Source organism: Rhinoderma darwinii, chromosome 3, assembly GCF_050947455.1.
Source record: "Rhinoderma darwinii isolate aRhiDar2 chromosome 3, aRhiDar2.hap1, whole genome shotgun sequence".
In the NCBI taxonomy this organism is placed as follows: domain Eukaryota; kingdom Metazoa; phylum Chordata; class Amphibia; order Anura; family Rhinodermatidae; genus Rhinoderma; species Rhinoderma darwinii.
This window is the reverse complement of record NC_134689.1, coordinates 211,508,947-211,524,772: the sequence shown is the minus strand read 5'-3', so window position 1 is coordinate 211,524,772 and position 15,826 is coordinate 211,508,947. Positions and strand designations below refer to the sequence as shown.

The window sequence follows — 15,826 nt, the reverse complement described above, 5'->3', positions numbered from 1 at the left end:
GAAGTGCATGACGCTGATTGGTCACTGATTGGTCAGCGCCATACACTCCTCTGTACAACGCCCACTTCGCCTAAAGCAAAAACACGCCCAGTTGTGCATTAAGAAACTAAATTAGCATAAAGATAAATCGCTCCTAACGTGGTAAAAATAGATTGTTTTTCTAAATAAAAAGCACTGCCGTCACCTACATTATAGGGCGATAGGGCACTTATAATGTGGTGACAGAGCCTCTTTAGCACGCGGACCCACACCGATCCAAACTTCATAGATCTCTGTGACATCAAAAGTTTGATAAAATTGCAGTATTTACATGATAAGTTTGTTTTTTCACCATTGTCCCCCACTAAAAAAAAATGAATCAGAGTCCAAAAGTATCAGATCATGACCCCTAAAACAAAACCTAAAGAGTAAACATTTAATAGATCAGATCTAAAATCTGAAAAACTGCAAGGTTTATTGGAATTCATTAGCAACATGGTTTTACAGGAGAAAAATCAAAGAAACCCATCAGTAACGTTCAACAAAGCTGTGCTCTATTATATACATAGTGAAGATGACATGATTTTTGTTGGTACATTGTTACAAATATGCATCAGGTAAGTACTTTATTTAAATAAAGAGTTAAAAAAAAAAAATCATCCAAGGCACAAAGAAATCAGCTGTAACTTTAGTAATTATTAATCACCAAGAATTCATTCTATATAGTGAAGTACAAAAACTTTAATGAAGAAGGTAACAACGAGTACAATTCATTTTTTTTTACATGTTTTGGACAACACAAAAAAAGTTACTTGTGAATGTCAGGTAAATATGAGGCAACACAAATTTCAGGAATTCATTGTGAAGTCAACGGTCAACCCACAGTGAGGTGAGGATCTTATGGAAAAGTGATCCGACAAGGCTTTCCTAGCGAGTATGCACATAAAATTAGAATAGCTTAAAAAGGTGCAGTGATAATCTCACCTCTAAAAAAGAAAAAATCTCACGTTATGGGAATATCTTCATTTCCAGTGGGGGCTACAACATTATACCACCCAAGAAGTTTGCAAGGATGAAGGAATGATCAGATTGTAAGACAAAAAGTGACAGTGAGGCAATTACAAAGACAGCATCACAAAGCCAAACATTAAAACGGAATATAATGGAGTCACCCGGCTGCACATTTCCATGGAGAAGCGGAGGTGTACTAAAATGTAGCACGTATGTGGAATTGAAGTCTATACAAAGTACTGCCATGGTCAGCATGCCAAGTACATGATTCCTCCAACAATAAGGTCATCAATCCCAAAATGTTTGTTTGCATTTCAGCAGCCCACAAAATGTTCTGGACAAACACCTGGAAAAAAAAATCTATTTACAAATAAAAGATTACTTGATTTTTAAAATGTATAAAAAAAATGCAGTTTTGGCACCACCTGTAAGGCAATGCACAAGAGAACTATTACATAATAAAAATGCACAGTGAAGGCTCAGGCCGACATGATGATTCTGTGTTACATGCCCCAGGATTGTGCAACTGTAAGGTGTCCAGATTTCATTCTGCTTCATTATATATATATTTATATCTTACAGGCTTGCAAGGAGTCATTGCAGAACACAGAATAAGGCAGCATGCATGCTTTAAAGGGAAAGAAAAATATACATTGTTTCTTTAAATAAACTAAACAGGCGAGAGAGAGAAAAAATGTCCTCTAGCTGCATTTCATAAAAGAGGATCTTTTTTTTTTTTTTTTTTTTTTAAACAATTCAAATTATTAAAATAGTCTGTTCAATGTCTGTACAAATAACATTCCTACAATTACAGTATACATACAATCAAGATACCTTCTCCATTGTGTGGCCTAGTAAATAGCAGATACTTTTGAAAATTTACAAGACATGAACATAAATAAAGCTAATAAAACTGGCAAAGTACAGTACTGGTCCGCCATTCATAGAGAGTCTTAAATCACTCCAAAAGCCATCAAGCTATAACAGGGTGAAGTCAAATGCAATCTACAGGAGAGAGAGTAGATATGATCATCATTAGTCTTGTGAAATACTGCGATTTATTACACTTTTTTTTATGAAATTATTTTCTAAGCTAAAAAGGCTCTTTGGGACAAACTATGTGGGCACAATATCATTTGTAATGTACTATACAGAGCACGTGGGTCTCAGAGACTGCAGGTTTTTTTTTTGAGAGGCTGCCGTCTTATCACCCCTGACTATAGTATGAAGGTGTGTGTGTGTATGTAAAAAAGAAAAAAAAAAAAAAAAAGTTAAATAACCAGTTTATAAAAAATTAAAAAAAACAACTGTGCGGAAAAACTTTTAGTATGGCCTCAAATATATACTTTAGACTATACGATCGTAGCCGTCGACATAATATATCATATTGAATTATCACCTGAAGGGTCCAGATGAACTCGAACGTTATGTTGCAACAGTATTCGGTTTTCAATGGCAGCTCAGGTGACTGACACATGAGCTGCAGTTGAGGCTAAACTAAAAAGCTCATACTATTGCAATTTGAGGCCTATGTAGACGAATGAAACTTTTTATTTTTTTATGGGAAAACCTACCTTCTTTATATTGTTAAAAAAAAAAAAAAATGGTCTCAATAGTGGAGTAATATTTTGCATGGCGAGTTCTACCTGTTAAACATTGAAACATCTTACCATATAATGACATGTTTTAGAAAAGGCCACAGTCTTTGAGATTGTTTTTTATGATGACATCAGTGACTGCATCAAATACAAACTGCACGTTCTTGGTATCTGTCGCACATGTAAAGTGGGTGTAGATTTCCTTTGTGTCCTTTCTTTTGTTGAGATCTTCAAACTGACACTGAATATATGCAGCAGCTTCTTCATACGTATTTGAACCTGGAAACAGAATTAATATATAATAAACATAAATATATATATATATATATAATAAATATATACATAATAAATATAAATATATAATAAATATAAATATATATATATATATATATATATATAATAAATATAAATATAAATATATATATATAATAAATATAAATATATATATATAATAAATATAAATATATATATATATAATAAATATATATATATATATATATATAATAAATATATATATAATAAATATAAATATATATATATAGATATATATATATATATAGCTATATATATATATTATTCACTACAAAATAACATTCACTACAAAACAACATGTCATGAATAAAGGGGTTGACAAAGAGTTAAACAGAAATTAAAACGAGCGACATCAAATGTTATAATCCGCTGAAGCAAGAAACAAAATAAAAAGCAACATTCCAAAGGATGAAATTTTGCGCTGTGCATCAACGCCTGAAAAAGACCCTCGGTCATGAAAGGGTTACGTTCTGATGACAGGCGCAAAACAATGGCTTCACATAGCTGGAGAGACTGGTGCTGCTGAGTTTTAAAGCAGTTCCGTCCTGTTTTTCCACTGATGCTGAAAACAAAGGGCTCATACAAATGGACCCGACAAACATTTGTTCTAAGTAAAATTCAGTAACATGTACTGTACATACAAAGAATTGGATTGTACGGAGTTAAAGAAACATACCTGCATATTCTGGATAACAAATAGTTAGTGGACTCCTCTTGATTTTTTCTTCAAACAGATCTTTTTTGTTTAGAAACAGAATAATGGAGGTGTCTGTGAACCACTTGTTATTACAGATGCTGTCAAATAACTTCATACTTTCGTGCATTCGGTTCTAAACAAAGGAGCAAGAAAATTAGAACTGCAGATCTCCAAAAAGAACATCCGTAAATTGTCACGATTATGCAATGCAGAAATTTGATAAAAGTTATAGAACAAAGGGTTTTTGCTTCATACATAAGAGAATGTTGATTTATAAAGATTTAAGCACAGGTTGTGTGTGGTATTACAGCTCAGCGACATTTCCTTCCTAAAATCTGAGCTCCAATTCCAGACCACTCATGGACAGGCGTGGCGCTGTTTCAGGAAGAAAGCAACCATGTTTCTAATCCGGTAAAACCCTTTAAATACAGGAGGCAGATATTCTGCCGCACAGATCTCCGCAGATGCAGCCATGAAGATTTATAGCAGGTATTGCCCACCATAAGTGGATTTCTTTAATACGGTGAGCACAGAACACTAGATTTAACCACAGAATGTACTGGCACAGTAACTCGACGGTCATGGAAATAATAGGTTCTTAACTATTCGAATTCATCATTGATCATGTTTGATGCTTTAAACGCATTAAATCCTATTAAGTGTCATTTTGAAACCTAAGATCTTTATTTGGAATAGCAGGTGTTATTGCCAAACTAACAGAAATGAACACAGAAATCCACTGACGCTACATAAGATCAACAGAAATATGAAGCTGCAAAATCAGTGTTTCCCAATAAGCCAGCTATACCTTGCAGGGCACAGCCGCTAATTCCTTATCAGAAGCTAACATGTCCACGAGGCTTATGACATTCAGCTTGGCAAATGAGGGCTCGAGGTGTTATTTTACACTGAAAGTAAATAGGTCACAAAAAATCCTCAGGACTACATTAAAAACGGTTTACAATTTTATAACTGAAGATTTTGTACACACTTTCAGAGGAATCGCATCTTTGCAGGTTGTCACGTTGAGTAATATGCTCTAAAACGGATTAGCTTCATTGTAACCAACGTAATTCATCCAATATCAGAAAGAAGCAGCCAGCAGTCTGCGCATGTGCAGCGTCCTCCCTGTCCTTATACTCTCCTACTAGCTTTCTTAGGCTTCGTTCACATCTGCGTCGGGGTTTTGTCAGACATGTCCGTCAGGGGAACCCACAAATGCAAACCATAGCTTTCCGACAGCATTACCATTGATTTCAATGGTAACACTTCCGTTGCTAATGGTCTACTACAGACTACATAGTTTTACTATTAATTCCATCCAAAAAAGTGGAAAACTTATGGAACGTAGACAAACAGAAACCATTAGCAACGGAAGTGTTACCACTGAAATCAATGGTAATACAAACGGAAAGCTATAGTTTCCGCTTGTGAATCCCCCTGACGGAAAGGTCTGACGGAACCCAGGAACGGAACCTAGACGCTGATGTGAACAAAGCCTCAGGCCCCATGCACACGACGGAAAAAAAATGTCCGTTAATTGCGGACCACGATTATGGACACATTCATTTCTATTGTTCACGGACATCTTCCTGTTGTTTCTAGTTCCACATTGTTTTTAGTTCTGTAGGGTCATACAATCTATAGGACCCTCAACCTGCACAGCCTATAAATGTATAAACAGGTAAATGGGGAGAGGTTCGACAACACTTTTCACGGTCATTCATGACAGGTCAATAAGAGCATCAAGTGGGAGACTTGCAACTCAATAGTAACACTATAAAACGCTGTCGTTTCTCTTGAAGCAAATTTGTGCATGTTGCTAAAATCACTACATATCTAGAAGTGTGACATTTTGCTGCCGACATTGTGACAAAACAGATTACAGTAAAATGTTAAATCAGAAACATCTGAAGGTGGCCGATAGCTGTAAGAAGTATAAGCCATAAAGCCCAGCAAATAGTTCTGTCCATGTAAATAGCATCGCCTGTCCTTCTTAACCTTCATACATACCATTTCTTCATCTTCAGCTAGAACCAAATCGTAATCACTCAGTGCCACACAGAAAATGATTGCAGTAACTCCCTCGAAGCAATGAATCCACTTTTTTCTTTCAGATCTTTGGCCGCCAACATCAAACATCCTGAAAAGAATGCAAGGAAAAACGATCAGCACAGTCACCGCTAAATGTGCTGATGAATCGGAGCTTTAAAGTCTTAAAAAAAACTAACTTATTTCTATCAACGTTTACCATAAACACATACATCTATGCTATGGGATTATTGGGCAGCATTCTTCACATACTATTATCAAGGACAATTTCACACTACAGACTAGATCTTTGAAGTGGACATGTTGGCGTGAATGTCTGATCTAATTAAAACTGGTCAATGTCATCTTGATTATTTTCTGCTATTTGCACGCTAAGCAAACAATGGGCAGAGACACAGAAGTAATGCTGAAAATACAATATTTCATTAAGTTCAGGATCCTCATCTCTTGGCCAGGGTGGACAGCGTTTAATAAAGGGCGTCTCTCCCTTTGGAGGACTGTTGTCCTGTATTACACAGACTACCCATTAGTATTATGGACACTGTGTAATTCTTAATTTCCCCTATGATGGCGCTGCAGGGAAATGTAACACCTACCGCCAGGTTGCCCTACAGATTACAGCTGATCGCTAAGAACCCGAGTAGGGGGAAACTTTATAATCTGCTTAATGTCAAGGGGACCTTCTAACAAGTAGGGATTGCGCAAAGCAATCACTTTAAAGCATATATTAAAGGGGTTATCCGGGGACCACCATTTTTAAAAAAATTGCTTTGGATTCATATTTTTATGCACAAAGAAGTCACTTACTAATGTACTTTAACTAAAAATTCGGTACTAAATGGTGCCGTTCAAACCCGGTGAATTGTTCCCGGAAGTCCTGTAGCTTTTCTAATATTGATGACGCTCCGACACGGCCCCAACGTGACTAAGGGCCCGCTTCCTGTGCTGTTCATGTCGGCGTGTTATCAATGGCATGGCTGCAAGGGGCTGTTACATTGCCTATTGCTGGAGTCCCCGAGCAGAGCATCAGCTAGCGGTTTGCTCGGGACTCCAGCACTGCTCCCAACATTTGGTCAGTGACTTCAGGGGTTTCCTACAGCTAGAGTTCCCGAGCAGAGAATCAGCTGATGCTCTGCCCAGGGACTACAGCACTGCTGCCACTGTCCATATATAGACAGTGACAGCAGTACGGGAGTCCCCGAGCAGAGCATCAGCTGATGCTCGGCCTGGGGACTCCCGTATTGCTGCCAACGTCACTTTCCATATATGGACAGTGACGTTGGCAGAAATGCTGAAGTCCCCAGGCAGAGCATCAGCTGATGCTCTGTTCTGGAACTCCAGCTGTAGGAAACCCCTGAAGTCACTGAACAAATGTCGGAAGCAGTGCTGGAGTCCCGAGCAAACTGCTAGCGGATGCTCTGCTCAGGGACTCCAGCAATAGGAAATGTGACAGCCCCTTGCAGTCATGCCAGTGATGACACGCCGATACGAACAGCACAGGAAGCCCTCAGTCAAGTGGGGCCATGTCATCCATATTAGAAAAGCTACAGAGCTTACAGTACATTTGTAAGGGACTTCTTTTTGCATAAAAATATGAATGCCTAGGAATTTGTAATAATTTTTCGTCCTCGGATAACCCCTTTAAGTATTTTTTTATTACTCAAGATAGACACTTCTTAATATACATTAAAATACAGTGCCTAATGCCTTTATACAGATTGAGTCTCTCGGGTGATAAAGGCATTCTAGGACAGTCTAAAGTCATACAAATGAATAGATATAGCTGGCTTAATGTATTGAAAATAGTTAAAACAAACCAGCTTCCACCTGTTCAGCACAGGTAATGAGCGTTCCCCATTATGTCTTCATTTATGACAGATCCTCTTATTACAGGTAGTTTTATGTATTGCAAACAGGTCCACTTCAAAGGGAAAGATTTTATTTAATCCTAAGGGATCAACGTGGAGACTATGGCTAAACATAATGTCCTAAAAGCTGGAACTAAAACCAGTAAAACAAAACATACGTTCAAATTGGAGATTATTAGGCTGGGAAAGAAAGAAACAAAAAAAAGACTGTGAAACACAATAAAACAAATCAGTAATTAAAATACAATAAAAGGAAAAACAGTTATGCCAAGGCACAACAAACACCCTGGTTCCCAGCTACCTGTATGATCGTGTTAAATTGAACTAAAATATAACTTTTAATGACTTAAATAAGACACTTACAAATAGGACATATAAGACACGTTTAAAAGTAGCCAATGTTAGCTAGCAGGATGTGGTAAGTAGGAATACGTAACTACAATATATTAGGTTAGTGCATGCGTGTATCGGTGCAAACAGCGGCTGCAGTACTCTGTGCCAGCACTAAATAACGAAGGGATTTCCAGTACAACTACTAGCCTAACAAAGAATTTAAACGCAAAGCAGCCCTCCCCCGGACATGTTTAGCTACAAACGTATCGTCCTCAGGGGTATAATGGGGCGAATGACGGCGTGCTCGAGTTTCCCGTCTCTTGAAACCTCGGCATGACGTATCGGAAGGTGCGTCCCTGTGTGGAGCCAATAGAAATGCCTAAAATGGGGCTCACCCCCGTCTAGTGCAATGGACATATGCGCTGTCCAATCAAAGGGACAGCTCCATCCAGTCAGTAAGCTCAGGAGGCGCATGCGCACAACAGCGGAAGCTCTGTCCTACGAGCGATTAGGGGAAAAAAAGTCCATATGCGCATGTCTAGGCACTTAGAAAAACCGTAGCCTGTGCTTAACACAGGCTACGAGGCTTAATAGTAAACAAGCGGCATACACAAGCTGCTCCCTCTTAGAAGGGTAAATTACTAAGTATAAGAATTTTCAGAATGCTCATGTCAGAATACTTTGAAATCCTGAGAAAATATAATAAGAAATGACTATGCATGCCCACAGCCATAGAGTCCCACAACTTATCGATGTATTGAAGTATAATATTTGGAGTCAAATGAACGACAAAAAGGTAAATTATAACAATTGCAGTCGAATGAATGACCCTGTTTATCGTGTTGAAAAGAATAACATTGTTGCGAATAGGCATTTTAGAAAATAAAAATAAATATTTAAAGAGGTGATGAAAAAAAGAGGACAGAAAAATAATAAATAAAATATCAGATGTGATTAGAGGCCTAGATGGAACATACTTTGACCATGCTGGTATTTCAATAAGTATAGACTCTATAGTAATGACCATAATGATAATAAAAATTCCTGGGTGATGAGTAGGAAGATTAATGAAGGATCAAAAAATTATTCTAAGACTAGAGATAATCTAAAAACAGCTAACACTCAAGTGTCAGAGTATGGCAGGTAAGTATTTTCAAAAGATCTTTTTTAAAGAAAAGCGACAAAGGTAAAACCCTCGTTAAGCCCATTAGGGCTCAGAAAATTTAGGCTATGAATCCATCGTGCTTCTTCAGTTTACTATTAAGCACAGGCTATGGTTTTTCTAAGTGCCCAGACATGCGCATATGGACTTTTCCCCCCTATTCGCTTGTCGGACAGACCATCCGCTATTGTGTGCATGCGCCTCCTGAGCTTACTGACTGGATGGACCTTAAGTTCCTTTAATTGGACAGCACATATGTCCATTGCACTAGACCGGGTCAAGCCCCGTTTTAGGCATTTCTATTGGCTCCACACAGGGACGCACATTCCGATACGTCATTCCGAGGTTTTAAGAAAAGCGAATCTCGAGCACGCCGTGATTAGCCTCATTATACCCCTGAGGACGCTAAATGTCGGGGGGAAGGGGCTGCTTTCCTTTTAAATTCTTTGTTAGGCTAGTAGTTGTACTGGAAATGCCTTCGTTATTTAGTGCTGGCACAGAGTACTGCAGCTGCTGTTTGTTGCACCGATACACCCATGCACTAACCTAATATATGGTAGTTACGTATTCCTACTTACCGCATCCTGCTAGCTAACATTGGCTACTTTTAAACATGTGTGTTATATGTCCTACTTGGAAGTGTCTTATTTAAGTCATTAAAAGTTTATATTTTAGTTAAATTAACATTACCATTTAGGTAGCTGGGAACCAGGGTGTTCATTGTGCCTTGGCATAATAGTTTTTCCTTGAATTTTCATTGCCCGCCAGCTACTGGGGTCTTTCTATTTTTCCATTGTAAAATACAATAAATGCTTAGAAATCACATGAATGAAAGTAATGTACTATATGCAGGAGATTTATCAAAACTGGTTCAAAAGGAAAAATGAAAAGTTGCCCGTGGCAACCAATCAGGCTTCTATTTTCATTTTTAAAAACCTCTGCAAAATGAAAGGGGGAATCAGATTGGTTGCTGTGGGCAACTACTTCACTTTTCCTTTGAACTCGTTTTTATAAATGTGCTCCAATGCTCTTCTAGAACTTAAACTGAAGAATAAGGGCTATTTCACACAGAGTATTTTGGCACTGGTTTTGACGCAGAAACCGCACCAAAAAATGCCCGAAATTGCCTCCTATTGATTTCAAGAAGCAACATGCCCTTTCTTCGGGCGTTTCTGTGTCTGATCTGCGCTCAATTGCCGTGGAGGAAAAATGCGGCAAATGTTCTGCCGGCAGGTCAAAATTGCCTCAAAATTCCTTCAGGGATCTTGAGGCAGATTTTTCCGCCTGCAAAAAAAACTCAGTGTGAACCGGGCCTAAGCTGGAATGTGCAAGGTTTATGTATAACTTGCCGTCTGCAGTCAAACCCTGCTTTAAATTAAGGGGAACGGTCATGCCCCCAGAAAAGGTTGTCTGCACTATACCTGTATTGCGCCTTGCCCGATTTCCGTAGCATTTATTAAAAGTCGCTAGGTGCCTCCGTGCCGCTGCAATCAGTCTCTGTTCCCCCGAAATCAGCCCATTAATTTCTGACAGAGCGCTTAGATTCACGCCTCCTTGCCGCTGGGCAGAGGATACCATCGATGTCAATTTACTCAAGATTTAGCACATAAGACGCCAAAGGAGGCACCTAGCAACTTCAAATAAACGGCGCTGAAGGAGTCGAGGGCAAGCAATACAGGTTTGGCGGCACATAACCTTTTCTGGAGACATGACAGGTCATCTTTACTGCCTTCTTATGTAGTATGACAAGACCACACAATTTTGCATTACAAGAGACTAGGTTAGGCCACGTGCCCACGCAGCAGATTTGTGGATTGGACAGAAATCCATGGAAATATTCCCACGTTACATGTTTATTTTGGCATGGATTTCTATGCAATTGGTGAAATCTGCAGCATGCCCTAAAATCAGTGTGGATGTTTTTTCGCTGCATGCCACACTTGCATGCATTGTACCATCATTCAGCAGCACTGAAAATCCAATACTGAATTATGTGCGCAAATTCCACTGCATTTATAGTAGCAGCAAAGAGGATGAGTTTAAGAAAATCATGCCCACGCTGCGAAAAGAAAAAGAAAACCTGCGGCGTAAACGTTAATAAATTGACCTGCTGTGCGGAGTTTTTCTGTTGTGGGTTTCCCCCATTGAATTCAATGGGGATGCAAAACCCGCAACAGAAAGCCAAGCGTTGTGACTTTTGCTCCGCAATGGCAGCGATTACTGCGCAAAAATTGCACCTCTGGGGGAAAAAAAAAACAAAAACATACTTACCCAGAACACTCTCCTCTTTCCTGCAGTACGGCCATCGGGGATGGCATTTCATCCCAGGTGACCACTGTAGCCAATCACAGGCTGCAGCATCCCATGGCTTGCAACCTCATCGTAGGAGGCCGGACTACGTGCAGAGAAGAGAGGGGGTAAGTATGGACTGCTTTTTTCCCCACCACAACGTGGTGTGTTTTTTCGGGCGGAAGGTTCTGCGGGTTTCAGGTCGGATACTCGGCGTGATTTTTACACAGCGTATCCAACCAGTGGGAACCTGGCCTTAAAGTTCCATCCATTATACCGGTTACGAATGAAAAAATAAATAAAATATATATATATATATATTTATTGTTGAGTGCCTCAATGAAGTACAGAGCATTGCTTGCGTCTTGCAGAATAATAATCTACAGTACAGTAAACAGATTGCAAACCCAAGGAACAGCGCCTGTCCACAATGGGGCTCCATAATATAGCTTCCTTATTACTAGCATCTACAGTTAAGGGAATGAGAAAGAACCATCTGGAAAGTCTTCATTTTTACTTCCGGTCAACATCCAATCTTGTTTTTGAAAGCATATACTTAGGTAATATATAGGTAACAGGATGCCACTGTTGCAACAAGTCAGCTGGTGAAACTTCTTCCCACCAATATATTTTACGATCAACTGTAAATTGTATTAATGCAAAGTGGAAGCGGGTAAGGAATCACAGCAACTCAGTCACAACGTGGCAGACCACATAAAGTTAAAGAGCGGGGTCGCCAGGTGCTAAGGCGATTGGACTACTTTTATGCACTGACTTTCCTAACCTCCTCTGGCATTAACATCAGCACAAAAACTGTGTGCCGGGAGCGTCAATGCTGAGCAGCTGCAGGCAAGCCTTACATCATCAAGCACAATGACAAGAATTGGATGGAGTGGTGTAAAGCGCACCACCACTAGAGTCTAGAGCAGTGGAAACGTGTTCTGTGGAGCTATGGATCACGCTTCTCTATCTGGCAGTCTGGGTTTGGCGAATGCCAGGAGAACGTTACCTGCCTGACCGAGTAGTGCTAACTTCGTTCCAGTGAAGGGAAATCGGAATGCTTCAGCATACCAATACATTTTAGACAATTCCATGCGTTTGGGGAAGGCCCTTTTCTGTTCCAGCATGACTGCGCCCCAGTGCACAACGCAAGGTCCATAAAGGAATAGTTGGGTGAGTGGTGTGGAAGAGCTTGACTGGCCCGCGCAGATTTTTTTCTGCAGCGTGTGGATGAGATTTGTTTAAATCTCATCCACTTTACTGCTACGGTAAATGCTGCCTTTCTTTTTGCACAGAATTCCGTTGCGGATATTGCGCCGTATTTACGCTACGTGGGAACCCGGCCTAAAAGTTCTGCTTACCATGAAATTGCCTAATATGCAATCTTCTGTAGCCTATAAGCCGAGGCGGGGATTTGATAACACAACAGCGTAAGAGAATTCCTTATATCCTTATTGAAATATTCTCTAGAGATCTTTCTGCAGAGTGTAATGTGCATTTGAACTAATGAAAATATATTTTTAGTAAGCAATTTTACTTGGGTATTCCTGGTTTTAATCCTCTACACAAATTGTAGCTTGTGGTGTTTCTTGAAGTAAATCTTACTTCCGTCTCAAAAATGATGTCGGATTTTCATTTTAGCGGTTCTATAATGACTAGAGACACCCTATAGACATTCAGCGCTGCATGTTTATAATGGCAATGACACCAGTGATACCCAATATTGTTAACACAGAGGACGGCACATATAGTTAGGCATTCAATACTGCACTAGCTTTTTTTTACAAGTCAGTTGAATGAGCATTTTTTTTCAAAAACTATTCATAATAAAGATGAAATGCAATTATTTGCACAGACTGAAATCTCTGCTTATAAAATGGTAATTTTCATCAATAGCAAGCGACACTTTCTAGCACTAGATACATAGTGACACATGAACAGTTGTATTCAGTGTCTAAATGTTTCAAGTCCCTGGATGATCATATAAGGGGAAGGGAGAGGGGAGGCGCTCAGGATGTTAGGGATTTGTGTATACAATGCTCATCTGTATGGAGGGGACAGGAAGGCTGGGTTCACATGGAGTTTTTTGCAGGAGGAATATCTGCCTCAAACTTCCGTTCTGACTTTTGAGGCAGATTTTGCTCTGCCTGCACGCAGATTTTCGCTGCGTTTTTCGCCAGCGGCAATTGAGCTCCGCGGTCAAAAACGCCACGAAATACGCTTTTTCTGCCTTCCATTGATGTCAATGGGAGGTCAGAGACGTAAATGCCTAAAGATAGGGCATGTCGCTTCTTTTTCCCGCGAGCCGTTTTTCCGCTCGCGGGAAAAAACGCCTTCACCTCCCATTGAAATCAATAGGAGGCATTTTCGGCCATTTTTGGCACGGTTTCCGCGTAAAAAAAACTCAGTGTGAACTGACCCTTACGTTGTTCTTTAACCCCTTGGAGACCGATACAATTTTTCTTTTTAATTTTTCCACCGTCACATTCCAAGAGTCATAACTTATTTTTTTTTTCCCGTCGACGACAAATATAATGTACTCTAGAAAATGGATACGGCACCAAAGGGTTACAAAAATTTATTTATTTTTTAGTCCCCCGAAGGGACTTTACCATGCGATTTATAGATCGCTTATGCAACGCTTCTGTATTGGAGTGTATTGCCTTTACCGGTGTACTAGTATGAAGCCTTGCCTCACAACGGATTGGTGCCCCGCAATTCATAGGATAGGTGGAGGGGGTGACGTTCAGGGAACAGAAGGCACTTGACGGGTTAAATGGCCAGGATGAGAGATAAACGTTGCATGCGGGTGTCAGCTGTTTAAAACAGCTGGCACATGCCGCATACTGTGATGACACACATCCGACATAACTGTACGTCAGATTTCACCGCTGGGTTAAGAAATATTTATATAAAATATCCATTAAAAAAACAAAACACTATTACAGAAAATGTGTTGTCAAATTTGCCACTTTCAATCAACATTATTGCATTTAATTACTATACATTTTTGTAAGTGGCTATAAAAGAAGTGCACACCTGTCCATAGGTTCTGTAGGGTGTTGCAGCTTAGCCACGTTCACTGCAATAGAGCGGAGCTGCAATACCAGACACAACCCATGGACATGACTGATGTTTCTGGAAGAAAAAAAAATAAGTCATGCTTTTTTTTATTCCTGTTCGACCACTTTAACCCTTTCCGTCTGGTAAAAACGGCATGCTAGCTTTATTCTGCAGGTCAATAAGATTGCAGTGATGACAAATTTATATCGTTTTTTTTTTTTCAATATTTTACTACTTTTACAAGGAAAAACTGGATTGTTAATAATTAAATGTGAGTTTTGTCGCCATAGTCTGAGAGCCATTTTGGGCACATGAGACTTTTTGATCACTTTTTATAGGAGATGAAGTGACCAAAAAAAAAAACAAACAGCGATTCTGCCGCTTTTAATTGTTTATTTTATTACGGCGTTGATCGTGCAGACTAAATGATGATATATTATAATAGTTTGGACTTTTACGGACATGTCAATACCAGCTATGTTAATTTTTTTTTTACATTGTGCTTGAGGGAAACTGGGAAAAGTGTTTGTTTTTTTTTATAAATGGAAAAAAAACCCTTTATTTTACTGCTTTTTTAACATGTCCCCCTAGAGGACTTAAACCAGCGATCGCTTGCACGATACACTGCAATACTGATGTATTCCAGTATATCGTGATACTGACGCTCCTTATTCCCCCACCAGACATGCGCCATACTATTTACACCTTCGGAAGGTTTTTTTTTTGTTTGTTCTTTTTTTAAATAAAAATGTCAGAGTGTGTTTGGTGCAACTTTCAAATTTGTTTTTAACAACAACTATTAACTTTTTGAGATACAGCTGCTCTGTATCCTGCATACAGAGCAGGTGTATTGTTCGCTGAATCCTGTACCCGTCAGTTCCATGGGACTGACGGCTTCAGTTCACAGACCTGACGGTTTCAGGTATTAGCGAACGATACAGTTGCTCTGTTCTCAGCAAACCAAAAAGTAAAAAGACATTTTAAAATCAAAACTAATTTGAAAGTTGCAAACACACTCAAATATTTTTATTATAAAAAAAACCATCAACCTTTCGAAGAAATACATAGCCTTTAAGTGAACCACCCATTTTACCTCATACTTTAGATTAATATTAATTAGCAAATTCAAACTGGATCTAGTGAGGACTAGACAATGACTGCAGCAGTAGTACACGTTACAGAATTGCAGAGTGCCATAAGGCAAAAGTCATGCCACACAGCTATGCCACTGTTGTCCAGTAGCTCTAGCTTATAGAGGCTCTCTCACCACATTATAAGTGGCCTATATTGTACATGATCTGATCGGTGCTGTAATGTAGAGTTATGATCTATATTAGCTTTATGCTAAGGAGTTTCTCAATGGACAACTGGGCGTGTTTTACTATATGACCAAGTGGGCTTTGTACAGAGGAGTGTATAAGGCTGACCAATCAGTGATCAATCAGCATCATACACTTCTCTC

At 39.3% G+C, this 15,826-nt stretch overlaps 1 protein-coding gene across 3 annotated transcripts in view; it reads right to left on the bottom strand.

Annotated features, from left to right (window-relative positions):
• Positions 1-414: 414 nt before the first annotated feature.
• Positions 415-15,826, bottom strand: part of GNAI1 (G protein subunit alpha i1) — a 78,343-nt gene continuing 62,931 nt past the window's right edge. The window contains exons 6-9 of one of the 3 annotated variants that reach the window (XM_075857352.1): positions 5,611-5,740; positions 3,577-3,730; positions 2,661-2,867; positions 415-1,336 (exon numbers count right to left, since the gene is read on the bottom strand). In XM_075857352.1, the coding sequence (XP_075713467.1) occupies positions 2,677-2,867; positions 3,577-3,730; positions 5,611-5,740 (475 nt within the window). In that variant the 3' untranslated portion in view covers positions 415-1,336; positions 2,661-2,676. Of the gene's footprint in view, positions 2,868-3,576; positions 3,731-5,610; positions 5,741-15,826 lie in introns of all 3 variants that reach the window. The other 2 variants (XM_075857351.1, XM_075857350.1) reach the window with 2 other exon arrangements.